The sequence below is a fragment of the Bos taurus genome, chromosome 7 (genome assembly GCF_002263795.3).
Source record: "Bos taurus isolate L1 Dominette 01449 registration number 42190680 breed Hereford chromosome 7, ARS-UCD2.0, whole genome shotgun sequence".
Taxonomy (NCBI): Eukaryota; Metazoa; Chordata; class Mammalia; order Artiodactyla; family Bovidae; genus Bos; species Bos taurus.
This window is the reverse complement of record NC_037334.1, coordinates 15,846,869-15,874,779: the sequence shown is the minus strand read 5'-3', so window position 1 is coordinate 15,874,779 and position 27,911 is coordinate 15,846,869. Positions and strand designations below refer to the sequence as shown.

General features: G+C 54.0%; 2 protein-coding genes and 1 long non-coding RNA gene across 7 annotated transcripts; 2 read left to right on the top strand and 1 right to left on the bottom strand.

Moving 5' to 3' along the window:
• Positions 1 to 449: 449 nt before the first annotated feature.
• ECSIT (ECSIT signaling integrator) lies at positions 450 to 12,239 on the top strand. Its single transcript, NM_001034286.1, has 8 exons — positions 450 to 508; positions 6,830 to 6,948; positions 9,348 to 9,765; positions 9,988 to 10,211; positions 10,723 to 10,780; positions 10,914 to 11,062; positions 11,223 to 11,328; positions 11,896 to 12,239. The coding sequence occupies exons 2-8, from the start codon at positions 6,853 to 6,855 to the stop codon at positions 12,144 to 12,146; spliced, it is 1,302 nt and encodes a 433-aa protein (NP_001029458.1). The 5' UTR covers positions 450 to 508; positions 6,830 to 6,852; the 3' UTR covers positions 12,147 to 12,239.
• On the bottom strand, positions 8,791 to 13,536 carry LOC112447346 (uncharacterized). Of its 3 annotated transcripts, none has more exons than XR_003035489.2 (3): positions 13,067 to 13,536; positions 10,380 to 10,550; positions 8,791 to 9,743 (listed from the first exon to the last, which is right to left on the bottom strand). It is a non-coding gene; the product is annotated as an uncharacterized lncRNA (long non-coding RNA). The 3 variants fall into 3 exon arrangements; XR_003035488.2 differs by lacking the exon at positions 13,067 to 13,536 and adding an exon at positions 12,432 to 12,521; XR_003035490.2 differs by lacking the exon at positions 13,067 to 13,536 and adding an exon at positions 12,386 to 12,514.
• Positions 12,609 to 27,911, top strand: ZNF653 (zinc finger protein 653). 3 transcript variants are annotated; one of them, XM_059888594.1, is made up of 10 exons: positions 12,609 to 12,960; positions 17,005 to 17,048; positions 18,896 to 19,111; positions 23,695 to 23,784; positions 24,076 to 24,687; positions 24,830 to 25,010; positions 25,094 to 25,205; positions 26,272 to 26,386; positions 27,111 to 27,210; positions 27,486 to 27,911. In XM_059888594.1, exons 1-10 carry the CDS (start codon positions 12,662 to 12,664, stop codon positions 27,661 to 27,663), a joined length of 1,947 nt encoding a protein of 648 aa, XP_059744577.1. In that variant the 5' UTR covers positions 12,609 to 12,661; the 3' UTR covers positions 27,664 to 27,911. The 3 variants fall into 3 exon arrangements, with proteins under 3 accessions (XP_059744577.1, XP_002688894.1, XP_024850678.1); XM_002688848.6 differs by lacking the exon at positions 23,695 to 23,784; XM_024994910.2 differs by lacking the exon at positions 17,005 to 17,048 and having other exon boundaries at positions 12,875 to 12,960.

Genomic DNA, 27,911 nt, shown 5'->3' with positions numbered 1-27,911 from the left:
ACTGAAGCGACTTAGCATGCACAAGCACATCTCCGTCACTAATGATAATGTTGAAAACTCAGTGCCTGGCTCAAACATTTGTTGAACAAGTGAAGGAATCCACATCACTTCCACCTTTAATATTTCATTCCCACATTTCAGGTGAGAAAACTGGGGCCGCCCAGGTGTATTCACAAATACACACCTCCGCCTCTTACCCCCCACCCCTCCTCCCACCCCCCACAAGTCCAGTCTCGCATTGCTCAGTCACGCCTTCCCCAAGCAAACTCCTAAGTCCCCCGTGCTGTTGGCCTAGTTAAAGATGGGGTCTGCCTCCTTACGAGGCGGGACCAAGGACTTTCCACCTTTCTATTGGCGTTTCTCCCTTTGGGGCGGGACCTCTCTAAACCGGCGGTCTTGATTTGCTGTCTCCCTGGCGGCTCGTGACCCGGAACATCTCTGGGCAACATGGCGGCGCCCAGCAGCAAGACAGAACGGGCAGGGATTCCGCGGCCAGCCGCGTGAATAGGTAGGTCGCGCGTGGGGAGGCAAGCGCGAACTTCTGGGAACCGGGGAGGCCCGTTCTGGGCTGTCAGTGCGGGAGGGAGGCTTCGGAGGACCCCGGTTTCCGGGCCAGGGCACCATGACCTTTCGGCGTACCGGGCCGGGATGTGCCGGCAAAAGCCGCACTCAGTTTACCTACGTCTCCACGTTCCTAATCTCCAGTTTTGCAGATTTGACAGCTGAGGCTCAGAGAGATTAGAGCTTTCTTTCACGGTCACGCTACAAGCCGGCCGCTAGGCTGGAATTCGACGCCTGGTCTGTCGCTGTCACCCAAAGGAGTCAAAATCCTGGCAGCCAGCCTCAGAGCTGTTGTAGGTACACCCTGCCTAGGGGTTCAGATTTTTAGAAGTTTGGTAGAAATTTAGCTCTTCCTGATTCAACTGATACTTGTTGGGTACCTACATTATACCAGGCACTGTCCCAGGTGCTGGAGACACAGCAATAAGGCAGACACACACACACACACACACACACACACACACACACACACACAGTCCCGGGTGCTAGAGACACAGCAATAAGGCACACACACACGTCCCGGGTGCTGGAGACACAGCAATAAGGCAGACACACTGGAGACACAGCAATAAGGCAGACACACTGGAGACACAGCAATAAGGCAGACACACTGGAGACACAGCAATAAGGCAGATACACACACACACACACACACACACACTCTCTCTCTCTCTCTCTCTCTCTCCCCCCAATGCTAATAACTGCTTAAAATGCATTCATCAGGGTAATGGGACTTTAGATTGGGAGTGGGGTGGTGATCAAGAAAGGCTTCTTATTTGACTATAGACCTGAATGACCAGAGACTGATCTGGGGGAATAAATTCTGAACAGAGAGAAAAGCAAGTTCAAAGGCTCTGAGATGAGAATAAAGCCAACTTGTTTAAGAAACAAGTGTAGCTGGAGCTATCAGTAATAAGAGGTGAGTTTTGAGGGGCAGATTCTGATTTAATTTTGTGTGCTGTTTCAGTGATTTTAGGCAGAGAACACTAAATTTACTTTACATTTTAAGAAGCTCCCTCTGACCACTGCAGGGAGAAATGACTGGAGGCAGGTAAGGAAAGAAGTTGAGACCGGATAGGTGAAAAGAGATCATGGACTGGAGTGGTGGCCTGCAGATGCAGAGAAATGGATGCATTTAATATGGATTTGGAAGCAACAGGAGTAGCTGATGAATTGGACTGGGGGAGTGAGGGATACAGTGGACTCAGAATTCCCAGGTTTGTGATCTGAGTGACTAGCAGCGGTGATGTCATTGGCTAAGATGAGGAGAGACACATTTAAGCAGGGATATGATTTGGAGCAAAATAAGTTTGAGATGGCTGGGGAAAATACCAAAGTGGCAGTTAGGTCAGGAGACTTGGGTTCAGGACTGGTGATAAACATTTAGGAGCATCAGCACATTGATCATCATTTCTCAGACCTTAACACACAGAGGAGAAACCTGGAGTTTTGTTAAAATGCAGATTCTGATTCAGTGGGTCTGGATTAAGGCTGAGATTTAGCATTTCTAATAAGTTCCCAGATGATAATACAAATGCAGCTGGTGCCATAGATACTCTTTGAATAGCAAAGGTTTAGAATAAGGTCTTAATCTCAGGTGTGTGTTAGAGTCATTGGGGTGCTTTAAAATGCTAATACCTAGGCCCTACCTTTGTATATTTTGATTTAGTACATCTGGGGTATGGCCTGGGCATGGGAATTTTTTAAAGCTCCCAAGATAATTCTAATATGAACAAAGTTAAAAAACCATTAGAGCTGTCTACAGTAATACAGAGAGGAGAGGAACACCACTTTTGGTAGTTAAATGATGTCTTAAAATAGCAGACAGATAAATTCAGAACGTGGGATTCTTCACAGCCTTACTACACAGAATTCGGTCTCCAGACCAGCAGCAATCAGCATCACTTGGATGTTTGTTAGATGTACAGTTTCTGGCTCCACTGGACCTGCTGAATCAGGATCTGCATTTTAATAAGATCCTCAGTGATTCATCTGCACATTCAAGTTTGCAAACATTGCAGACTTTAGAGAAGGAAGCAGGGCTTGCTGACTGGCTAAAAAACAGGCCTGGGTGCTAGGAAGAAAATCAAGAGTGTTAACATGGGAGGAGGGCTTCACACATGCGAGATACTTCTGAGAAATTGAGCAAAATGAGGCCAAAGAAATAATCACTGGCTTTGTTAAATGGAGAACACACAAGGGGTCTTTACAGGAGTGCTGTCAGTGGAGTGGCTGGGGCAGCAGCCAAGTAGGAAAGAGTGAGAAAGGAGTATAATATGCAGACACCTCTTGGGAGAAGCTGTGCTATAAATGGAACAGAGATGTGGAGCAGAGGCGGAAGGAGATGCTAGAGAAAGTTTAAATGGTGGTAAGAGTGAGCCAAATACTTCCCAGCTCATTTTATGAGGCCAGCATTACCCTGATACCAAAGCAAACAGATATGACATGAAATGAAAACTCCAGCCCAGGTTCTCTTATGAATATGGCTGCACAAGTCCTCAACAAAATACTTGCAAGCCAATCTAGCAGCAAATAAAAAGAATTATACAGCATGACCAAGTGGAATTTATCAGAGAAATGCAATATGAGTTTAACAGTTGAAAATTAATGTAACACATGATATTAATAGACTAAAAGGACAAAATTCACACGAGTTCAATAGATGCAAAAAAAAATCATTTGACAGAATAAAATGAATGCCCTTTCTGATAAAAATACTCGGCATCTAGTAATAGAAAGGAATGTCCTCAACCCAATAGGTCATCTGTGGACAATCCTATGGCTGACATCATAGTTAATGACGAAAGACTGGATGCTTTCCCCCTAAGATCAGGAACAAGACAAGAATGTGCACTCTGGCCACTTCTATTCACCTTTGCACTGGAGGTTCAGCAAGGACACCTGGGCAAAAAAAAGAAATAGAATGCATCCAGTTTAAAAAAGAAGATGTAAAGCTATCTTTCTTTGCAGATAACATGATCTTGGATGTAGAAAGTCCTAGGGTATCCGATTAAAAATATATATATATTAGGACTAATGCAAGTTCAGCAAAGTTGCAAGGTACAGGATCAACGTATAAAAAATAAACTGCGTTTCTGTACACTAGCAATGAACAATGTGAAAATGAAATTTCACAATAGCTTTATAAAGAATAAGATACAAATAAACTTAACAAAAGAAGTAAAGGGCTTCTACACTGAAAACTGTATAATACTTTTGAGAGAAATTAAAGAAGATCTAAATAAATGGAGGGCTTCCCTGGTGGCTTAGTGGTAAAGAATCCGCCTGCTAATGCAAGAGATGCAGGTTCCATCCCTGGGTCAGGAAGAGCCCCTGTCAAAGGAAACCCACTCCGGTATTCTTGCCTGGGAAATCCCATGGTCAGAGGAGCCTGGCAGACTGCAGTCTATGGGGTCTCAGAAGAGTCAGTCATGACTTAGCGACCAAACCAACAACAACAAATAAATGGAAAGGTATCCCATGTTCATGGATCAGAAATCTTAATATTCAGTCAGTTCACTCGTTCAGTGTGTCCGACTCTTTATTTCCCAAATTGATCTACAGATTCAACACAATCCCTATCAGAATCTGAGATTTTTTTTTCCCAGAAATTGACTGCTGATTCTTAAATTTTATATGTAATAGTGAACGATCCAGAATAGCCAAATAATATTGTAAAAGAAGAACAAAGTTGCAGGACTTAATACTTCCCAATTTCAAAACTTACAAAGCTACAATAATCACAACAATGTGTTACTGCTCAACATATAGATCAATAGGACAAGAATTGAGAGCCCAGAAGTAAACCCTTATGTTTATGGTCAGTTGATTTTCAACAAGAGTAACAGGAAGAAAAAAATAGTCTTTTCAACAAATAGTATTAGGACAAGTGGATATCCATATGAAGTGAACCCCTTCCTCATACCAGCCATTTAGAAAGATTAATTCAAAGTGGATCAAAGATTTAAATGTAAGAACTAAAACTCCTAGAAGAAAACATAGGAGTAAATCTTTATGACCTTGAACCAGGCAATGGTTTTTTTGGATACAACATCAAAAGCACAGCTATAAAAGAAAAACAGAAAACTGGACTTTGTTGGAATTAAAACTGTGTGTTGCCGGAGAAGGAAGGGGCAACCCACTTCAGTAGTCTTGCCTGGGAAATCCCATGAACCGTGGAGCCTGGTGGGCTATAGTCTATGGAGTTGTAAAGAGTCAGACATGAATGAGCGTGCGCACACACGCACAATAGTAATAACAACTAACACTCAAAAAACATTTCCTAAGAGCCTTTCCTATTCTAAACCTCTTATTTAAACAACAACAACAAATTGTGCTGCAAGTAATAATATGAAAGTGAAAAGACAACTCAAAGAATGGGAAAAAGCAGTTGTGAACCATAAAGGTCTAAGCGACTGAATTGAACTGATCCAGAACATAAACAACTCAATAAAACCACTCAATAGTAAAAAAACATAACCTAATATTCAAATGGAGAAAGAATCTAAATAGACATTTCTCTGAAAATGATACACAATGGACAGTAAGCCCATGAAAAGATGCTCAACTGTTACTAGTTTTTAGGGAAATGCAAATCAAAACCACAATGAGATGCCCGCTTCACACCCACTAGGATGATGTCTATAATCAAAAAGGCCGACAGCAACAAGTATTGGCAAGAAGGCAGAGAAACTGGAACCCTTATACATTGCTGGTTGGGATACACTGCTGGTGGGGATGTAAAGTGGTGCAGCTGCTTTGGAAGACATTTTGGCAGTCCCTCAAATGATTAAACATAGAGTTACCATATGTCCCAGCAACTTGATTCTAAGTATATACCCAAGAGAAGTGTAAATATGTGTTCACACGAAAACTACACAAGTGTTCATAGCAGCAACAGTCATAATAGTCAAAAAGTGGGAAGAAGCCCAAATGTTCATCGGTTGATGAATGGGTAAATAAAATGTGGTTAAATCCATATCGTGAACATTTTTTTGTTTTTTGGCAGTTGAAAGGAAGTCTGTTAGATGTTACAACGTGGATAAACCTTGAAAACATGTTAAGTGAAAGAAGCCAGTCACAAAAGAGCACATATTATATATGGTTCCAATAATATGAAATTCTCCAGGCAGGAATACTGGAGTGGGTAGCCATTACCTTCTCCAAGGGGTCTTCCTGACCCAGAAATTAAACCCAGGCCTCCTGCACTGCAGGCAGATTCTTTACGTTTAGGTTATAAGGGAAGCTCCATGAAATTCCCAAAGGACACAGTAGATTAGGGGTTGCCTAGGGTTGACTGAATGACTGCAAATGGATATAGGGTTCTTTTTTGGGGGGGGTGGGTGGTGACAAGCATGTTCGAAAATTAGATTTAGTGATGGGTGCACAATTCTGTGAATATACAATCGACCCTCGAACAATGTAGTGGTTAGGGGTGCCAACCCTCTGCACAGGTGAAAATACAAATATAACTTTACAATTGGCCCTTCATAGCCATGGTTCCACATCCTTAGATTGAACCAACCACAGGTCATGCTATACTGTAGTATGTATATATTGAAAAAAAAACCAGGGACATCCCTGGTGATCCAATGGGTAAGACTCTGCTCCCAAAGCAGGGGGCCCAGATTCAGTCCCTGGTTGGGGAACTAGATCCTGCATGCCACAGCTAAGATTCAGCACAGCCTATATATATATATTAAAGTCTTTATTGAATTTGTTATGGTATATTTCTGTTTTTATGTTTTTGGTTTTTTGGCCATGAGGCTCTGGAATCTTAGGCATGTGGTATCTTAAGCTCCCCAACTAGGGATCAAACCTGCACCCTCTGAATTGGAAGGTGAAATCTTAACCACTGGACTGCCAGGGAAGTCCCACAAAAATAAATATGAAAAAGAAAGAAGTCAGCCTATAAGTGGACCCATGCAGTTCAACCCAGTGTTGTTCAAGGGTCAACCACTGAAACCACATTTAGTTTTATACTAAGGGTCAGCTCTGTGGCATGCAAATAAAGGTATTAAAACAGAATGATCTGGCAGGGAGGGGAACCAATGCAGAAGCAAATTCCTCCAGACAGTAAAGGATCTGGTTCAGAAGAACAGGGACCCCGATTGTAATCATCACTCCTGCTCCACTTTGTGGATGAAGAGACCAGTGGAGCCAGTGCATTAGCCATGCCGTCAGGGACATGGCCTCTGCCCAGGAGAGAGGTCTCATCGCCTTCAGCAGGTGGGCTGCCAGACTGATGCTGTCTCTTTTCTCTTGCCAGGTGGTTGTCCAACAGGCAAAGGCATGAGCTGGGCCCAAGCCATCCTGCTGGCCCGGGGCGCCTCTCGGGGCTGGGGGGGCATCTGCAGCACTGCCCTCACAGGAGCCCCCTTCTCTCAGGTAACTGCTAGTCTTGGGGGGCCAGGAGGAGGAGGAGGCAGGCAGGCCTGGGATCTGCTCCCAAGCCCTCACTGTGCACCCAGTGAAGCCAGCTTTAAGAGCAGAGAGGGGAGGGGAGAAGGAGGAGGTGTTTGTGGAGGACTGGGTCTGGGCTGGTCTGTCTGCTCTGAGTGCTAGCTGAATGTCTCTTACTCATTGTACTTAGTCACTCAGCTGTACCCGACTCGTTGGGACCCCATGGACTGTAGCCCACCAGGCTCCACTGTCCATGGGACTCTCCAGGCAAGAATACTAGAGTGGGTTGCCATGGCCTCCTCCAGGGGATCTTCCCAACCCAGGGATCAAACCTGGGTCTCCCGCATTGCAAGCAGATTCTTTATCCTCTGAGCCACCAGGGAAGCCCAAGAATACTGGAGTGGGTAGCCTATGCCTTCTCCAAGGGATCTTCCTGACCCAGGGAACGAACCGGGGTCTCCTGCATTGCAGCTAAATTCTTTACCAACTGAGCTATCCAGGAACCCCTCTTACTCATTATTATTATTTTTTTTTTTTTTGGCTGTACCACATGGCTTGCAGGATCTCATTTCCCTGTCCAGAGACTGAACCTGGGCCCCGGTAGTGACAGTGCTGAATCCTAACCACCATCCCACCAGGGAGCTCCCATGTCTCTCACTCATTTTAAGAAGTGTTGGTGGACTTCCCTGCTGGTCCAGTGGTGAAGAATCTGCCTTACAATGCAGGGGATGTGGGTTCCATCCTTGGACTGGGAAGATTCCACATGCCCCAGGGCAACTAAGCTGGCACACCACTCGAGAGTTAATGGGCCACAATGAAAGAGCCTGCGTGCTTCAACTAAGACCTGACGCAGCCAAATAAATCAATACATATTTTTTAAAAAGCGTTGGTGTCCCCATGGGTGAGGGTCTTGAATTTAAAATTAAGAAGGTCTGAGGTGGGTGGATTTGGGCGGTGACTCTGGTTAACTCCTGCATTTACTTGTAAAGATGTGAGCAGAAAATCAAATTTCCTTCCCTTACCCGAAGTGATCATGACCATAAATTACAACAAGGATGATGATGATGGTCACAATATTAATAGCTCCCTTACTAAACACTTCTGGTGGCCCAGACCCTGAGTCACGCATTTCATTAGCATCATCTCATTTGTAGTGTCTCCCCTTCTTTGGGGCATTCTAGAATTTGATTTTCTGCTTATTTCTCCCTATGCTTATATCACCTGTAGTAGTGCCTACGCTTTCACTTTACCTGAATGCTTTTTTTTTTTAATCTCACCTAAGCAGGATATTGGGATGGTTATTGGGTGCAGTAGGACTGAGGGCTCCAGTCTCAGCTCTGCTGCTTTGCAACTTCGTAACACCAGGCATCTTATGTCATCTCCTTGGGCCTCAGTTTCCTCTTCTGTAAAATGGGTACACGAAGAGGCACTCCTTTGATAACAGTTGGAAAGATTAAATGAGCCTCAGAAATGCTCCACAATGCCTGGAATAGAAGACTATTCTGTAAGGGACTTCCCTGGAGGTCCAGTGATTAGGACTCACCTACCGCCAGGGCCCAGGTTCTATCCCTGGTTGGGCAATTAGTTCCCTCAAGCCATACAGCACAACCGAAAAAAAAGTAAAAGGACACTTGTTGACCGCAAGGGAGCTGAGACGAGAAGGCCGAGCCTCCTCTTGTTCCACGTTGGCTGGGAATGTAGGTGGTGGGCAGCTCAACTACATGTGTCTGCAAATGGCCAGAAAACACCTTGAGTATTAGCTTTTGAATTACAAATTACAAATGAATTTTAGCAAGTAGGCAAATTCTCAAACATGGAATCTGCAAATAGTGAGGAACAAATATATTTATCAGCCTTTTTTTTTTTTTAAACACAAATGGGATGCTACTGTACACACCGTTTCACACTTTCCTTTTTTTCATTTAATGATATACTTTGGAGCTCACTCCTGGTCACAGGACACCTCCATGTGTCTTACAGCGGTGGGTGCCCCTTGTCCAGGCTCATGGCCACTTGCTTAATTTTTTCCTTGCTGATGCACATTTGGTCCATTTCCACTGATGCAGCAGATGCGCAAATGTCATCTGAGGCAGATATGTTTAGAGCGGTCGGATTTAAATACTAGATGCAAGATTGCTGTGTCAGAGGGCGTCTGTTCTCACCGTGGTGAACACTGCCTGCACTGGGATGTTACCATAGCTGTCTGGCTATGGTAACTGATAACTTTGTGATGGCGCCTGGTTGTGGGTCTGTAACCAGGGCACCACAGTTCTTCAGAGGCCATGAGGATGCCCGCTGGCATCTTTCCCAGCAAAGAGCCAGCCGGGCAGTTCCCCAGGGGCACCAGGAGGCGCCAGGTTCCAGCGGTGGTTCTCCATCCGCAGGTACCGCCCCAGGCCCCACGGGGCCTCCGCTGCAGTGCAGCCGCCCACAACCCTGACTCATCGCTGGTCCCACACCCACCCGAGCCCCCCAGGCGGCCCGTCAAGGCCCTGGCAGTCCACGAGGAGCTGTTTAGGCCCGCGCTAGATGGGGCACGCAACAAGGCGAACTTCGTGCGGGCGGTGCAGAACTTTACCGAGTACAACGTGCACAAGCGCGGCCACGTGGACTTCATCTACCTGGCCCTGCGCAAGATGCGCGAGTACGGCGTCGAGCGGGACCTGTCTGTCTACAACCTGCTCCTTGACATCTTCCCCAAGGAGGTCTTCCGGCCTCGCAACATCTTCCACAGCATCTTCCTCCACTACCCACGGCAGCAGGAGTGCGGGATTGCAGTCCTGGAGCAGATGGAGAACCACGGTGAGGCCCGCAGGCTGGAGTGGGGCCAGGGGCTGCCTCCCTCTCCCATGTCTCGGCGCTCTACCCACTCTGTGGTTCCTCGGCTCTGACCTCTCCTCCCTGTCTCTCAGTCTGGAGTCCACCTCTGCCCATCCATTCCCCATCTCTCAGTCATCTCTCTCCCATCATCTCTTCCCTCCTCTTCTCCCTCACTGAGGCTCTGCCTGCATCTGCCTGGCACAGGGGTGATGCCCAACAAGGAGACGGAGTTCCTGCTCTTGCAGATATTCGGCCGCAAAAGCTACCCCATGCTCAAGCTGGTGCGCATGAAGCTGTGGTTCACCCGCTTCAAGAATATCAACCCTTTCCCCGTGCCCCGGGATCTGCCTCAGGACCCCGTGGACCTGGCCAGTTTGGCCCTGCGGCACATGGAGCCTGACCTCAGTGCCAGGGTCACCACCTACCAGGTAGTCACCCCTGGCCACACCCTCGGCCACCTCCCCAGGGCCAGGCCCCCTTCAGGAACTGGAGTGATTCTGGAAGACAGGCCCTGATTCCCTGGTGGAGCCTTCTCTAGATTCCAGGGCCCTTGGCCCAGCTGGACCTCTGCTCCTACCCCACCTCCCCATACTCACTGTTTTCTGGGCATGGCCTTCCTGTTCCTTGAGCAGTCTGTGGCAGCTCCCTTCTCAGTAACGCAGCCAAGGTCATGCAGACAGTGGCAGAGGCAGGATTTTCACACAGGTGGGCTGGCTCCAGGGTTCCCTCCCCATGAGCATCTCCAGGGTCAATGGCTTTGGCTTAATCTGATACAAGCAAGAAGGTGGTGGTCTTGAGTGATGGGTGGGAGGCCCAGTATTTAGGCCTCAGAGGGGCCCTCAATTTCACTAGAATCCCCCTTCCCCACTTCTCTCTCCCCCGCCCTTCCCCCGTAGGGGCTGTGGGGGCCATAAGTGTCCACCCCTGCTTTCCTTACAGATGCCTTTGCTGAAAGACTCCCCCAACGCAATGGATCCTACAGAGACCCACATCGTAGGTAAGGTCCCACGAAGGGAGGGGATGCCATATTCTCACTGAGCCTGCTGGGAGGGCTCTCTGGGCCCTGGGGCACAGCCCCTGAGCCAGAACTACCCCCACCCCCACCCCATGTGTGTGTGTCTCCACACCAGGGATCCAGAGTCCTGAGCAGCAGAGTGCCCTGGCCCGCCATGACCCAGCCCGCCCAATCTTCGTTGAGGGCCCCTTCTCCCTGTGGCTTCGAGACAAATGTGTCTATTACCACATCCTCAGAGCTGACTTGCTGCCTCCCGAGGAGCGGGTGAGGGCCCAAAGTGGAAGTCAGGGCAGTGGGAAGAGTGAGTTGGCTCAGAGGGGTGGAAGGGGATGGGGGGACGGGAGGACAGGGACCAGGGAAGAGGCCGCAGGTGGCTTCAAGATCCGGGGCCTCTGACTTTGCCTGCACCGCCTCCCTGGGGTAGGAAGTGGAGGAGATTCCAGAGGAGTGGAACCTTTACTACCCGATGCAGCTAGACCTGGCCTACGGGAGGAGCAGCTGGGATGACTACGAGTTTAACATTGATGAAGGTAAAAACCAGGACAGGTCAGATTCTAAACACTGCTTGGGATGGGGTACCGCCTCTGGAGTGGAGGGCTGAGAGCCAGGCCAAGACCTAGTCCAGTTACGACTCACCCTCACAGACCCAGCAGAGGCCCAGGTACACACACACACACACACACGCGCGCGCGCGCACGCGAAAGCACAAAACTCCCCACTCAGGGGCTCTAGACCTGTCAGCCCTCTGTCACTTCCTCCTTCAAACATCTGTGGAACATTCCTGTGCTGGCTACTGGGCATGACCAGGACAGGTCCGGTCCATCCCCTCAGGTCAGTGGTGGAACAGACATGTTACATTCTTGGGGTCCCCAGGAGGAGGTACACAACTCAGTCTCTGATGGGGGTCAGGAGGGTTTCCAGTGGAGCCCTGAAGAATCAGGAGGCGTCACCCAGGTGATGTGTGGAATGGGCAGGCTAGGTGGAGGGGATTGTGTGTGCAAAGGCTTGGACATACACAAAAGGCAAAGGGAGCTTAAAGAGTGTGGGCTGTGGGCGTGAGGGGGCCGAACAAACTGAGGGCCTATCTCTCCCAACAGTGGAGGAAGGCCCTGTCTTTGCCATATGTGTGGCGGGTGCCCATGACCAGGCCACGCTGGCCAAGTGGATCCAGGGCCTTCAGGAGACCAACCCAGCCCTGGCCCGGATCCCGGTGGTCTTCCGCCTGTCAGGGTCCTCCGGGGAGCTCCTGCCATCCTCCTCAGAGCTGGAGGAGCCACCCCCACCCCCACCTGAGGGCCAGGAAGAAGAAGAAGACAGTCAGCAGCGACAACAGCAGGGCCAGAGCTGACCCTGGGCGGTCATGAGAGCATAGTCCGCGGACTGGTGTGTAGGTATGACATCACCTATGCGTGTAGAGCAAATAAAAGTCTTCCTGCTTGGGGCTGCCTTGCCTCTTCTCTGGCAGTGTGGTGTCCCTGCCCCTTTAATGCTTGATGTCATGCCTTTTCAAGGGCTTTCCAGAACTGACAGCTCCCTGTCATCCCCGCAGTGAATTCAGGATAAAGGTATAGAGGAAGAATCCCCTACCCGCCGGGGGTTCTCTTCGCTGTTTCCTCCCCGATCAGCCTCATACCTTCAACTACCCCTTCCGCCTCTTGTTTACTCAAAAGTTTAACAGAAGGGATTAAGAAGAGGGAGTTGGTGCAAGCGTTTGTTGCGCATGCGCAGCTTCTGCTCTCGGTCTCCTTTTGACGCCGTGGGGCAGTGAGAGTCCATCAGAAATTTCCCGCCGGCGCGGAACATGCGCGCCACTTCCGGCCGGGCTCCTAACAACGGGGGAGGCTGGTAACCAGGGAGGGGGGGATGGCGGAGCGGGCGCCGGAGCCCGAGGCGGAGGCGGAGGCTGAGGCAGGCGCAGGCGGGGAGGCGGCCGCCGAGGAGAGCGCTGCGGGCCGCAAGGCGCGGGGCCGGCCGCGGCTCACGGAGTCGGACCGGGCCCGGCGGCGGCTCGAGTCCCGGAAGAAGTACGACGTGAGGCGCGTGTACCTGGGCGAGGCGCACGGGCCCTGGGTGGACCTGCGGCGCCGCAGCGGCTGGAGCGATGCCAAGCTCGCCGCCTACCTCATCTCGCTGGAGCGCGGCCAGCGTAGCGGCCGCCACGGGTGAGGGGGCCCGGCGTGAGGGTGGGAGGGAGTGAGGGAGGAGACGCCCCCATCCCCCGCTGAGCCTGGCCCCGCCCCACTTGCCCCCAGGCCCCGCCCATGGCACCTGTGAGCCCCGCCCGGCGCCCCGGCGGCCGGCCTGGGTCTCCGACTGCAGGTCCTGGGACGCGCCTGGCTCGCGGCCCCACCTCCCGTCGCTCCGACTGCCCAATCCTAGGATGTATCCAGCCTCTCGACCCGCCTCCTGGGCCCTTGGCCCCGCCCTCTAGGGCTATGGCTGCCCAATCCTGGTATGGGACCCACCTCCAAGCGTTCTAACGGCCCAGTCTCTGGAGGGGCGGCCCCGCCTCCCCGAAGCCTCAAGGTTCTGAGGTCTCCACTGGCCCCAGGAACCTCAAAGGCCTCATCCCCTTAAACCTCCACAGTGTAGCCTGGGGCTGTGACTGAACATCCCAGGCCTCCCAGCCCTAACCGTCCTGAGATTCCAGTGACCCACCTGGCATTGCATGGGGTCCACTCCCAGAAACCAAGGCCGCACACTCCCAGAGGACCCCTTACAATCCCACAACCTCTTGGCTCTTGGGGAACACCTCTGCCTAAGGAGACTCGGGTGAAGAGGAAACCCCAAGTTAGCTCCTCAGGTGGAGGGCAGAGGTCTTTATGGAACCTTGGTCTTAAAAATGACCTGTAAGGAAGGAATTCTCTTTCTGCCTTATAGGTTGGTGTGATGATTAAATGAGTTAAATTACACCGAAATGCTTAGAACAGTGCCCGGCACATAGTGAGCTGTCTGAATATTAGCTGTTACGATGTTTGTTTCCTATCGCAAGCAATGCTGCAACAAAACCCTGGTCTGCCCTGGTTTTCACTTGCATACTTTAAACACATTTCTCTCAGAGGAGATTCTGGGGATCAGGAATCAACCAGAACCTGCTGAATTATACCCACTCCCTCCCCAGGGTAGCAGGCTGGCTTATATGCCCAACAAAGAGCAGGGCAAGAAATGCTAGGAGCTTATACAACTTCAGGCCAGTGTCACAACTATTGGAGTTTCTGATTCAGTTAGTCTGGGTAGAGTTGCAGATCCTATATTTTTTCTGAAGAGCTGAAGCTGTATAGCTGGAGCTGAGAACCACTGGCCAGAGGGAGCCCCTGGAGGTTCCTAAGCTGAAAGTGATGTTTCCAGAAGCTTGTCTGAGCTGCAGCTGTGTGGGCCTGCAGGACTGGGGCAGGGGCACTGAGACACCCCAGGCTGTGTGTGGTGTGGCAAAACCTGGCCTCAGGGCACAATACGTGAGTAATCCAGAAAATACACTCAGGGAAATTTCTTCCTTTAACCTGCATGGCAATTCTGTGTGGGAGGCACCGCAGTTATCCCCACTTCACAGATAAGAAAACTGAGGCCCAGAGGGGACAAAACCTGCTTGAGATTACATAGGCTGCTGCTGCTAAGTCGCTTCAGTCGTGTCCGACTCTGACCCCATAGACGGCAGCCCACCAGGCTCCCCCGTCCTTGGGATTTTCAAGGCAAGAATACTGGAGTGGGTTGCCATTTCCTTCTCTAATGCATGAAAGTGAAAAGTGAAAGTGAAGTCGCTCAGTCGTGTCCTACTCTTAGCGACCCCATGGACTGTAGCCCACCAGGCTCCTCCATCCATGGGATTTTCCAGGCAGGAGTACTGGAGTGGGGTGCCATTGCCTTCTCTGGATTACATAGGCAGTCAGTAGCAAAGATGAGACTTGAACTACGGTCCGAGTGACACCAAGCCTGTCTACACCACGAAGTGAAGTTCCCAGCACCCCAGCCATGGTGAGGCTATGAATGGGTGGAAGTGGTTGTGGGTGTTTAGATTTGGGTTTGGGTGAGAATTGAGGCAATCAGTCTGGCCCCTTGGAGGGGAGGTGGGGCCATGGGAGGGCATAAAGGCTCCTGGGATGGGACATGGGCACGGATTCCTGGGCAGAGCCTGGACAGGAGGGATAGAGGAGCCCAGAGGAGCTGTCCTGGGACCAGACGTGGAGTATGGGAGCTGAGACTTGTCATCAGGCTGGACAAGGGTCAGAGAGGGTGGGCATTGGAGCTTAAGAGAGACCCTAGCCCAGCTTTCAGGATATTTATGGCAAGAGGGTGGTCCTAGCCACAGTAAGGAGACCAGTGTCTCAGGTCCTGGCTCTGTGACAATATTGAGAATCATAATGGTCATCATTGGGCTTCCCAGGTGGCTCAGTGGTAAAGAATCCACCTGCAATGCAGGAGACTTGGGTTCGATGCCCTGGAGGAGGAAATGGCAACCCACTCCAGTATTCTTGCCTGGGAAATCTCATGGACAGAGGAGGCTGGTGGGCTAGAGTCCATGGGGTTGCAAAAGAATTGGACACGACTGAGCGATTAAATAATGTGATCATTATCACCATTTGCTGAGTGAATAATTACCAGGCTCTTTACAATGTCTATAACGTCGTGCCAACCCCATGAAGAAGGTACTGTCATGAGCCCCACTACAGATCGATAAACTGAGGCACGGGGAGGCAGGGTTGCTCACCCACGGTCCCAGAGCCTGCTGCTATGGTTTAGATGAGGAAGAGCAGAGAAGCAGTCTGAATCAGGTGGGCAGACCCTGAAGCATGGTGGCAGGAAGGTGGAGGGAGGCCTGGGCCAGTCCAGGAAGAGATGGCTCTAAAGCATCTCGGAATCTGTGCTGGATTGCAGCTGGGAGACCCACGTGGGGTCAGGAATCTGCTTGGCAGATCTGGTGGCCATCCTGGTATAGTAGACCATGGGCCCCCCTTGCCTTTGGGCTCCCCCAGGCCATGGCCCACTGGGGCACACAGTGTGGGGACCCAGGCAGGGTGGGGGAAAGCTCTGGAGGCAGGTGGACACAATGGCATGGCCTTTGGGCAGGACCTTCGTCGAGCGGGCCGTTAGGGCCTGACCATCTTCCCAGGACTTTGGTCCAGCCTCAGGGGCAGAATGTGCAGGACCTTGGATGGGGCAGTCTGAGGTCGTCTATGATGGTGCTATTGGGTAGCAACTGACTACAGACTCAGTGGCTTTAAAAGTACACAGATTTATGATCTCACATTTCTGCAGGTCAGGTATCTGGCACATTGTAGCTGGATCCTCAGCTCAGGGTCTCAAGGCTGAAATCAAGGTATCAGCCTGATATGCCATTGTCGCCTAGAGGCTCACCCAGGGAGAGACCTGCTTCTAAACTTGCTCAGAGCTTTGGAAGAATCCATTTCCTCGGGGCTGTACGGCTGGGGTTCCTACAGTCTTGCTGGGCCATTTTCAGGTCCTGGCGCCTCACAGGCCCCCTTGCTCTCTGTCTCCAGTCTCTGGCTTCAGGCCCCCTTGCTCTCTGTCTCCAGTCTGTGGCTTCAGCAGTGCATTTATTATTGTTATTAGTTTTACTCCTTTACTTTTGGTCGTGCTGGGTCTTCGTTGCTTCGAGGGCTTCTCTCTAGTTGCGGAGAGCGGGGACTGCTCTCTAGTTGTGGTGTGCGGGCTTCTCACTGCAGTGGCCTCTCTTGTTGCAGAGCACAGACTCCAGAGTGCGCAGGCTTCAGTAGTTGCAGCACATGGGCTCAGTAGTTGTGGCTCCCGGGCTCTAGAGCACAGGCTCAGTAGTTGTGGCCACAGGCTTATTTGCTCCACGGCATGTGGGATCTTCCCAGACCAGGTTTCAAACCTGTGTCTCCTGCACTGGCAGGCAGAGTCCTCAACACTAAGCCAGCAGTACACTTTTAAAGTCTCCCCCGATTAGGTCAGACTCCCCAAATAAACTCACCCTTGATAAGTCTACTCCCCAGTCTGGGGACCCTGGGCAGGCGGCCTCACGCTGAGGGCCTCAGTTTCCCACTCTTTGAGGTGGGTGATGATGGTAGACCCCATGCCAGGGCAGCAGAGCCCAAGTGAAGCCGCTGTGGACAGCAGGCCAGGCCCAGGAAGCAGAAGCTCCCATGCTGCCCCACATGAGCAGGATTAGGGTCTCACCATCATCAGTCCCCGGGGTCACTCCCCACTGCCTCCTCTCTCTGTTACAGGAAGCCTTGGGAGCAAGTCCCCAAAAAGCCAAAGCGGAAGAAAAGTAAGTGGAGCTGTGGCCAGGGTGGGGGTGGTGATGGGAGTAAGTGGCTTTGTGGCTGGTTCCCACCCTCCCTCCCTCGCAGATGGTTTATGGAGGGCCTATGCATGCCAGGCACCATGTGAGATGGGGCAGAGTCAGCCCTGGCCTCCCAGAGCCCATAGTCTCACAGGAAAGATGGGGGGGTGGGGGGCAGACCAAGCAGGCCTGGGGTGGGGATGTAGGGGCACCAGGAGGCCCAGAGGAGAGGCCTGACCCAGCCTGGGGCTTGGGTGGGAGTGGGGCCAGGAAGGGTCGGAGGCAACCTGAACCAGTGCTGTGCCCAGCGAGAGTGCTCTCATTGCCCCCATCTGACCCAGAAAGGCTGAGTCACTGCCCCAGGCTGCACAGCCAGAAAGTGGCCAGGCCAGACTGCAAACCCAGGTCTGTGCATCTCCCAAGGGGTCCCATCCGCTCCTCTGCTCTCCTGCCCGGTGCGTGGGAGTCAGCCGGGGAGGAGCCAGGCAGAGCAGAGGGAACTGTTTGTGCCCCAGCCTACAGGGCGTGTGGTGTGCCAGGCTTGAGGGGAGCTGGGTGTGGGCTGTTGGAACAGAGGCTGGAGCTCCTCCCAACCCCCTGGCCAAGACCCCGAGCCGTGGGGCAGTGGGTCTTAGGCCACGTCCAGCAGGGTGAGGGCCTGTGGTCCAGGGACATCCGTCTGATGTCAGTGAGCCCCTCCCCTTCCCCTTCTCATGGTCAGATGCAGAAGCTGAGCTAAGACCGTGACTCTCAATCCCAGAGGAGATAAGGAGCCAAGTGCTGGGCAGGAGAGGTGGCTGCTGGTGGTACCCCATGATCATCACTGGGTTGGTGGCCCTAGCACCATCCCTAGCCCCAGGACCTTTCCTAGACCCCCTCCCTCTTCATCCCCCAGCCTGGAAAGTCAAGGGCACACCTTCCTCCCCATCAGCTGCAGGACTAGGATCATCACAGGAATCTTAGGTACCATTACCTGTCCTGGGCCCTATGGATGTCGTCACTCCCTGCCTCCGGCAGCCCTTAGGAAGTGGGGACCATTATCCTCTCCCGGCCCAGAAGGGGAAACTGAGGTTCAGAGAAGCTGAGCCACTTACAGGGAAGTGGCAGAGCTGGGATTTTAGCCCAGGCAGTCCAGCTCCAAGGGCGAGGGGCAGGGCAGGTGTCTGGAGGAGGAGGGCAGAACCCTTGAAAAGGCCCTAAGGCCAGACCGTACTTCTGTAGGTGAGGATCTGGGAGGAGGCCCTGAGCCTAGAGTGGCGTGATCAGGGAAGCAGTGGGAGGAGGTGATGGCGGGAGGTGATGGGGCAGGACATGCAGGGCTTGGGAAACCTCGGGGAGGTCTTTGGCTTTTACCCCCAGTGAGATGGGAGCCCCGGTAAATTCTGAGCAAAGAAGGGTGGTGACTTGGCCCAAGTGTTCAGAGGTGCCTTCTGTCGGCCGTGGTGGGTAGGGGCAGAGGTAAAAGCTGGGTGAGCAGGGTGCAGTGACTGAGCTGGGCAGGCAGGAGATGCCAAGCTGACGAGGACGATCCTAACTGTAACCAGCAGCTGACAGCTGCGCACCTGCCAGGTACCAGGCTTTGTCGTGTGTAGGACTCAACCCCAACAGTGGGGACAGTCCCTGGCTAGCCTTTGTTGTCTCCAGGGCAGGCCTCACATTTCTGAGCCTCAGTTTCCTCATCTGTGTACTGGGGACAGGCCCAGACAGGACTCAGGAGGGTGTCTTAACCTCTGGGGAGCCGTAAGGCTGAGGATGGTTCTGGGGGCCCCGCTGCTGGGCGGGGTTGGGGGGCAAGCACTGCCCCTCACGCTGCCCCGGGCCTGTGTGTGCAGGGCGGCGACGCAATGTGAACTGCCTGAAGAACGTGGTGATCTGGTATGAGGACCACAAGCACCGCTGCCCCTACGAGCCGCACCTGGCTGAGCTGGACCCCACCTTCGGCCTGTACACCACGGCTGTGTGGCAGTGTGAAGCCGGGCACCGCTACTTCCAAGACCTGCACTCCCCCCTGAAGCCGCTCAGTGACTCGGACCCCGAGAGTGACAAAGGTGGGTCTGCTGGGGGAGCAGGGAGGGCGCACCATGGCCTGCGGGGTCTGTGGCCCTGCCAGCATCAGGCCAGCATCACAGACCTCACAGCGAGTAACACGGCCCTGATGTTGGGTGATCTTGCCGTCCTTGAGTCCTTACAGAGCCCGAGAGCTGGTCCCCATTCTGCGAAGGGACCACCAGGGCGTGACGCAGTGTGCCCGAGGTCAGGGGTAGGCAGAGCTGGGATCCAGGAACCCAGCTCAGTGGCTGGAGGGCCTGGCAGGTGCTGGGCCTCTCCTGGCCTCTTTGTTCTCCTTTACTTCTCCGCCTCTTTCTCAGGAACCTCATCCTCTTGCCCTCCCTGCAGCCTGTTCTCCTTCTCCCTGTGCCCCATTCTCTGCTCTTGACCTTTCTCTGGTCAAGAAGACCAGAGACCCACTTCCCCCTCCTATCTTTCTGTATTTCGTCCTCACTCTTTCTGCCCCCAACATCATCTCATGCCTTTTCCTTCTACCCCCCACTGTCTCTCCTCCATCTCACTCCCCTTTTCATCCCTTTATCCCTCCCCAACCACTGGCCCCGCATGCTCATCTCTCACTGCCCCAGTCCTTCACCTGCCATTCCACGTCGCATGCATGCACGCACACACACACACACGTGAGCCAGCGGCCTGCTCAGGACTAGGAGGGCCCCGTTGGCTCTGGTCGGGGAGCAGAGGAGACGTTGTGGGTGGTGAGGGGCTGCCCACCTGCCTCAGGAGCTTGGCACCAGAAGAAACCTGGGGCCCACTGCCAGGCACCCTGCTGGAGCTGAGGGTGGGGTCAGCGACCAGGGCTGGCAGGCATCTCTGAGCAGGTGGCATCCCAGCTGGCCAAGGGGAAGCCGTGGGCGAGAGGTGTTCCGGGTGGGCACCCCGGCCAACGGCTGTCCCGTGGTGTGTCAGCCAGGCTCCCAGAGAGCAGCCAGCCCCGTGGCCATCTTGTCCTCCTGATGCCAGGCCCTGCCCTGAACCACCCTGGACCCTCCCCACTGCCCTGTCATTAGCAGTTGAGGAAACCAAGGCTCCTGGGAGTCATGTGACTGGCCCATCTGGCTCTGTGTCTGGCTAGGTTGGGGGTGGTACCCAGAAGGATCCCTTGATGGCCCAGCCCAACTGTGACACCAGTGGATTCTGGGTCTGGGCTGTCAGGAATGAATGCTGGGAGCAATTGGCCAGGTCTGTTGTGAGCGCTGGCCGGGGGGGAGGGGGAGGGAGTGGCTGTGTCCCTGTTCCAGCCCTGGCCCCTCAACAGCACCCTTACCAGCTCTCTGCCAAGGGCGGACCTCCCACCAGGACCACAGGATGCTGGTGGGTGCACGGCCAATTCTGTCATTAACATCATTATTAACTGGCAAGAAGTCTAGTGTCCACTTAACAGCTGGACATTGTCATTGGGAATCCAGGCACATGCCCTGGCCAGGCCCCAACTCTCTAGGAAGCTGCCCCCACTCCAGGGTGGAGCCACAGGGCTCAGTCCACCCTAAAGATTACAGAGTGTTAGAAGGAGGGGCAATTGGGACTTCCCTGGTGGTCCAGCACATAAGACTTCCTCGCTACCAATGCTGGAGACCTGGGTTCAATTGCTGGTGAGGGAACTCGCTCCTACATGCTGCAACTAAAGATCCTGAGTACTGCAACTAAGACCCAGTGCAGCCAAATAAATAAATATTTATTTAAAAAAAAAAGGAGGGGCAATCCCCCCCACCCTACCCCTGCTGCTGCCTAGGGATGAGTCAAGGATGCGTGGGGGAATATTATTATTCTATAATAACTATGATGGGAAACACTGATGAGGTGCTTACCATAAGCCCTACTGTCCTATTTACTCATTTAAATACCCCCAAACACCCCCTGGGTGGGTGCCAAGTTAGCCCCAGGCCCAGAGAGGTTAGCAAGCACCCCCACTTTACACAGGTGGAGGAGTGGGCACTGGGATCCCCCTCCAGAGCCTGTATTCTCCACATGACCCTCTGGGACTGTAGATGTGATATGTAGTACCCAGACAGTATACCCCAGCTGTGTCTCGAATGAGTAGCTGAAGGGACAGTCATTCATTTGCCCAGTCCCCAGTTTCTTCCTGCGTGTGGACATTAGTACCAAATGCCTGGGTAAGATGCCTAGCCCCCTTGGACTTCATCACAGCCTTGGTCTTGGATTCCCTCATTCTTACAAACTTGAGCTCAACGTGGACCAATCAGCTGGTACCCTGTGCACAGGGACCCCCCATCTTTGTGGAGTTTATGGTCTAGAGAAGCAGACAGTAAACAAGATAAACAAGTAAAACCTAGAGTGAAGTGGAAGGTGGCAAGTATTGGGGGAAAAACAGGAGAGAAAAGGGCGCAATTTGAAACAAAGTGGTCCAAAGCATCCCTGAAGAAATACCACTTGAGGAAGGTTGTGATGGAGGTGAGGGAGGAGCCCACGCAGGCATCTGCAGAAAGAGGATTTGGCAGAGCGAGTGGCCAGTGCAAAGGTCCTGAGGCAGAAACCTGCCCAGCATCTCCAGGTATGGAAAGGAGGTCATTGGGGCTGGAGAGGAGATGATGGGGGCAGATTGCGGGCTTTGTGGTCATGGAAGAGTTTGGCTGGTATGCCAAGTCAGTTGGGAAGGGCATTAACTGAGGTAAGGCCAGAGGCTGACACAAATGCACCCCACCTCCTGTGACCTGACACAGCTCACTTCCACTCTTGTTCTACTGGGACTCATCTGTATTGCCACGCCTAACAGCAAAGGCTGCTGGGACATGTAGTCCACCAGGTGTCAGGAGGAAGAGACGGGGGAGGGGGGCACACGGGGCGGGGGGTTGTTCGGTGAGCAGCTGCCCTGTCTCTTCCACAGGAAGCAATGAGCAGATTCTTAGAAAGGGAGATGACCTAAGCAGGTGTTCACAGGCTCCCTCTGACCCCTGAGGACAAGACAGACTTGGTGGGGGACAAGGATGGGAGCAGGGGCACCCATTAGAAAGAAGTGCATGTTCTGGGCTGGTGGGACTCTCCCCAGGATTTGCGGGGCGGGGGTAGGAGAAGCTGCCTGCCCAGGGATGTATTTTGGAAGCAGGGCCAACAGGTTTTGCTGACAGATTGGAAGTGGGTGTGAAAGGGAGAAGTCAAGGAGAGCCCCAGGACTTTGGCCTGAGCAGTCGGACGGGCACAGCTGCCACCGGCTTAGATAGGGATGTCTTTGAGCCTTTCTCTGAGGGGAGATTCAAACCAGAGTCTGAGACGCCCATAAGACCCCCACACACACCAGAGAGAGCAGTGGAGGACGCAGTGAGGTGTGACAGTCTGTACCTCCACAGGAGGTTCGGGTGAGAACTGTCCACCGGAGGCACCAGGCCATGGGGAGAGATGGCACTATAATAAAAATAGATGCAGGCAGACCTAGGCGACGTTGCAGCTTTCATTCCAGACCACCTCGATAAAGCAAATATCGAAATAAAGGGAGACCCATGAGCTTTTTGGTTTCCCAGTGCATGTAAAAGTTATGTTTATACTAAATTGTGATCTGTTAAGTGTGCAATAGCATTGCAGGGGAAAAGGTACATTCCTTAATTTAAACATATTTTATTGCTGGGGAATTCCCTGGCAGTCTAGTGGTTAGGACTCTGATCCCACTGCAGAGGGCATGAGTTTGATCCTTGGTTGAGGAATTAAGATCCCACATGCTGCACACCTGGGGAACAGTCCAATGAAGTGACTCAGGGATGAGCCCCTAGAAGGCTTTAGGATGGGAGCCAGTCACCAGTGGCAGCTCTCAGCCCCAGCCCCAACCCCCAGAAGCAGATGGGGGCTGGAGAAAGTGAAATTCACTCAGTCGTGTCCGACTCTTTGTGACCCCATGGACTGTAGCCCATCAGGCTCCTCCATCCATGGGATTCTCCAGGCAAGAATACTGGAGTGGGTAGCCATTTCCTTATAAAAACTTTTGGGAATTCTCTGGCGTTGCAGTTCTTGCCTAGAGAATCCCAGGGACCGCGGGGCCTGGTGGGCTGCCATCTATGGGGTCGCACAGAGTCAGACATGACTGAAGCGACTTAGCAGCAGCAGCAGCAGCAGCAGCAGTAGTTGAGACTCTGTGCTTCTACTGCAGGGGGTGCAAGTTCCATCCCTGGTCAGGGAACTAAGATCCTGCACGCCCTGCAGCGCGGCCAATAAATAAATACATAAAGTTTTAAAAACTCTTAAACAGTGAGGTTCTGAGAGCGTCCAGGTTGGTGGACATGTTGAGGTGCTGGGAGACTGGTGTATCTGTAGAGAGCCTCTCAGCTCCATGACGGGCCCCACACATGCACACATAATTACCTTGCCCTGCGTTTTTCTTCCATCGGGCAAATGCTGAGATGTATCCTTTATAATAAAACTGTAATCAGAAGCAGATCACTTTCTTGAGTTCTGTGAGTTGTTCTAGCAAATTATTGAAACTGAGCAGAGGTCTGCCAGAGCCTCCACTTTATAGCTGGAAGTATGGGTGATCTGGGACTTGTGACTGGTATCTGAAGTGGGGGCAGTCTTGTGGGATTGAGTTCTTTAACGTACGGGGTCAGACACGGTCTCTGGACAGATGGTGACAGAACTGAATCCAATTGTTGGACTGGCTGGTGTCCAGGAGGAGGGCGGTGTTTAACGCGGCCAGCCCGACCAATATGCTGGGGTGAGTGGAGAGCTGAGGAGAAGCCCCAGCGAGAGCTTGCCAGGCCCATAAGAACAGAAAAGGCTGAGAAGGAGCCACCAGGGAGGAGCCAGGAAGCCTGAGTGTGGGTCTGGGGGCTGAGGCAGGGGAGTATTCCAAAGTGCAGGGCAACAGTGGAGGATATGGGACTGAGCTGACTACTCTTACAGGGGAGTCGCAGTGCCCAACCCCTGGGGCAGGTGGGCTTCCAACAAAAACCAGCTGCTGCCGTTGTACACTGTTGTAACCATCCCCTCTCCTCTGTCACCACAGTGGGCAATGGCCTGGTGGCCGGCAGCTCTGACTCGTCCAGTTCCGGCTCTGGCTCTGACTCCGAGGAGCCCCCCGAGGGCCAGCCAACCAAGGCGACAGTGGCCACGGCGGCAGTCACGCCCACCAGCCCGGCGGGCAGCAGTGGGCTCATCACACAGGAGGGCATGCACATCCCCTTCGACGTCCACCACGTGGAGAGCCTGGCTGAGCAGGGCAACCCGCTATGCCCCAACCCGGCCAGCAGCGGGCCAGAGGCCCTGGAGACAGTGGTGTGCGTGCCCGTGCCCGTACAAGTGGGCCCGGGCCCTGGCACCCTCTTTGAGAACGTGCCCCAGGAGGCACTGGGCGAGGTGGTGGCCAGCTGTCCCATGCCAGGCATGGTGCCCGGGTCGCAGGTGATCATCATCGCTGGCCCCGGCTATGATGCCCTCACGGCCGAGGGCATCCACCTCAACATGGCAGCTGGCAGCAGTGCCCCCGGAGGGGGCCTGGGCGATGAGGTGCCCTGTGCCATGATGGAGGGCGTGGCTGCCTACACACAGACAGAGCCGGAGGGTGGCCCGCCCAGTACCATGGACCCTGCTGCCATGACAGGCATTGAGACCAAGAAAGGTCTGGGGGAGCCATTCCAGTCCGGGGGCTGGAAGGGGGGGCACATTGGGACCTGGCGAGGGGAGGGCGAGGAGTGACCCCAGAATGAGCTTCTCAACAGCCTTAGTCCCCGTGGGCACTCACTCTGTGTCCATCCCCGTAGAGAAGGAGGACCTGTGCGTGCTCAAGAAGGAGGAGAAGGAGGAGCTGGTGGCCCCCGAGATGGCCGAGCTGGCTGCGACGGTGCCTGAGAGCGCCGAGCCTGACGCTGAGGCCGACGGGGAGGAGCTAGAGGGCAGCGACATGTCCGCCATCATCTACGAGATCCCCAAGGAGCCTGAGAAGTGGGTGCCAGGCGGGTGGAGGCAGGGACTAGGAGCGGCTCCTGGTGCGGGAGCACCGATGCCACAGGCCCCTTTCCCTCTAGGAGGCGGCGGAGCAAGAGGTCGCGGGTGATGGATGCCGATGGCCTGCTGGAGATGTTCCACTGCCCCTACGAGGGCTGCAGCCAGGTCTACGTGGCCCTCAGCAGCTTCCAGGTGAGCCCCCCACCCAGGTAGGCCCAGCAGGGCTGCCTGTGCAAGGCATCTGGGCACTATGGCTTGTGGGGCAAGGCCTCCAGGCACCACTGGCCTGTCTCGCACGCATACACCTGGCCCCAGCTGGTCTCAGCCTCACCACAGAGAGGCAGGCATCACCTCTGTGCCTTCCCCTCTTGTCCTCCAGCCCTGCCCATCCTGCTCCTTTGGCCAGCCACTGTCTCTGCACAGCCTGTATCCTGCCTGGCCCCAGGGGCTCCCCCCACACTCCCCTTCTTCCAGCACCTGAACTCTCCCCGCCTCTGCCCAGGCCACCCTGTCAGCTCAGGGTGCCTTCTCTCCAAGCTTAACTCTGTGTGCCCCTCTGCCAGGAAGCCCACCCTACTTCCCTCCTCACCCCTGTCACTCACTGCACTACCAGGACATGCCTGCAGTGTGCCCCCTGGGGTCTGGAGAGGGTGCCCTGAGAGCAGAGACAGGGTTCCATCACAACCCCACTCCTGGCACAGGACATGGCTCCAAGAGAACTTGGAATTTGCCAAGTCATGTTTTCATTAAGCACGTATTGAGCCCCATCTGTGTGCCAGGCCTGGTGCTGCACACTGGAGCGGTTGTGCCAGTGAGTTAAAGAACAAAGGAATGAATGACTTGGGGGCTGCCTGCTCCAGGCTCTGGGGGCAGCTCAACAGCACAGAAAGAGTCACTGTGAGGCTGACAGCCCTGGACTCCAGTCCTAGCCCTGTCACTGCCCACCTGTAAGACAAGACCAAACCACTAAGCCTCCAGAGCCTCAGTTTCCCTATCCACAAGCTGGGCTGGTGGCAGCCCCTTCCCGTGGTTCTGACATGGTTCTGATGAGGCTGACGGATGCCCCAGCCCAGAGTCTGACTGGAGCAGGTGCCCGGTTAAGCTGCTCTTTGATCCCAGTTGTGCCCCTGGGCCCCAGCTTGGGTCTGGGAGTCCCTCCTAAGGGCAGGGGCAAGCCCCCACCGGCCCCTATCTGTCCCCACCCTGTAGAGCTCCCAAGTGGGCCCATGGCACCCACTCCTGCCCCTCTCACCCCCAGAACCACGTCAACCTCGTGCATCGGAAAGGGAAGACCAAAGTGTGCCCTCATCCTGGCTGCGGCAAGAAGTTCTATTTATCCAACCACCTGCGGCGGCACATGATCATTCACTCAGGTCAGACCCAGGGCCGGGTTGGCAGCTTGAGCTACAGGCAGGGGGCCCTGGGCCTGGAAGCCAGGGCTGGGAGCAGGGTGCAACCTGGGCCTGGGGCTGCCTCTCTCAGAGCCTCCTCCATGTCCACCGCAAGGGCTGGTGTGAGATGGTGGAAGTAAAGCAGTTCACTGGGCACGTCCCCAGTGGTCAGTAAGCTGGAGCTGCATGGCCACAAGGACACCTGCTGTTATGAGTCATGTGTAGCTGGGCAGGGGCTGGCTGCCTCGTCCCTAGCTTGGCCTCTGGGCTCCCCACTTCTGCAAGCAATGCTCATGTGGGAGCTGTTTCAGGACTGAGCAGGAACACTGAACCACCCCAGGGTAGGGAAGTGGACTTGAGACAGGATTTCTGTTCCGTCTGCCACAAGCACCTCCCTGACCCAGGTCATAGCCTATAGGTTCGTGGGGAGCGCTGGTGCCTCCCCCCATGCCCAGCGAGAGGGCACGGCTTCAGACTTTTCGAGAAGCCGGAACTTTAGATTTTTATGTGAAATCGCCCCAATAGGTGAAATATTTGGGTCAAACTCAGGCCCACTCTGGCTTGGCAGTTTGCGTCCTGTGCCCCTCAGGGATCTGAGTTCAGATTCTTGCTCTGCCTAATCGCCTTCCTAGGCAGCCTCCGAGCCTCCTGCGAGGATGTAGCTGCGCTTCATTTTAGCTGCCTTAGTTATCATAGTCTTCTTCAGGTGTCCGTGAATTCACCTGCGAAACCTGCGGCAAGTCCTTTAAGAGGAAGAACCACCTGGAGGTACACCGGCGCACGCACACAGGCGAGACGCCTCTGCAGTGAGTGACGGGCTTCCGGCGAGGGGCTGGGAGGAAGGGCATCCGGGCCCGGACCCGCCCAGGGCAGTGCCTAGGCGGGTGACGCCCCCAGCGTTGCCTCTGGGGTTTCCAGAGTATCCCCCAGGTGGTACCGCCCCTTTCTGGGCCGGCCCCGCCCTAGTGGTTGGGCCCCATCCCCGAGGCGAGGTGACCCCTCCCCGGTGCTTCTCTTCGGCCCCGCCCACTCTGACCCCCGCCCCCCCCTCCCCCCGTGCCTCCTGCGGGCTGTCCCCCAGGTGCGAGATCTGTGGCTACCAGTGCCGACAGCGGGCATCGCTCAACTGGCACATGAAGAAGCACACGGCCGAGGTGCAGTACAACTTCACGTGCGAGCGCTGCGGGAAGCGCTTCGAGAAGCTGGACAGCGTCAAGTTCCACACGCTCAAAAGCCACCCGGACCACAAGCCCGCCTGATCCGCCCCGACCACTGAACGCCCCTATTTATTCGTCCGATTGGACACCATGCCCGGGCCTGTCAGGGCCGGGACATCCGCGGGGGGCCGCCCGGACCGCGGGCCGGAAGGAGGCGCCCCTGCTCCGCTCTAGGGCTGGACCCCCGGGGCAGGTCCCCCACCCCCGCCCGATTTCTGGAGCTGGCCCCTAGGGTTGCACTGCTGGAACTGTGTCAAGAGAGAAGAGCGAGATTAAAGAGCAAGAAAGGA

Excerpts from the sequence above, each read along its gene's own strand:
- ZNF653 (XM_059888594.1), top strand. The coding sequence starts at position 12,662 with ATGGCGGAGCGGGCGCCGGAGCCCGAGGCGGAGGCGGAGGCTGAGGCA. Across the intron at positions 17,049-18,895 it reads AAAGCCAAAGCGGAAGAAAA|GGCGGCGACGCAATGTGAAC; the intron begins GTAAGTGGAGCT and ends CTGTGTGTGCAG. Across the intron at positions 27,211-27,485 it reads ACAGGCGAGACGCCTCTGCA|GTGCGAGATCTGTGGCTACC; the intron begins GTGAGTGACGGG and ends GCTGTCCCCCAG.
- ECSIT (NM_001034286.1), top strand. The coding sequence starts at position 6,853 with ATGAGCTGGGCCCAAGCCATCCTGCTGGCCCGGGGCGCCTCTCGGGGC. Across the intron at positions 10,781-10,913 it reads TACAGAGACCCACATCGTAG|GGATCCAGAGTCCTGAGCAG; the intron begins GTAAGGTCCCAC and ends TCTCCACACCAG. Across the intron at positions 11,063-11,222 it reads TGCTGCCTCCCGAGGAGCGG|GAAGTGGAGGAGATTCCAGA; the intron begins GTGAGGGCCCAA and ends TCCCTGGGGTAG.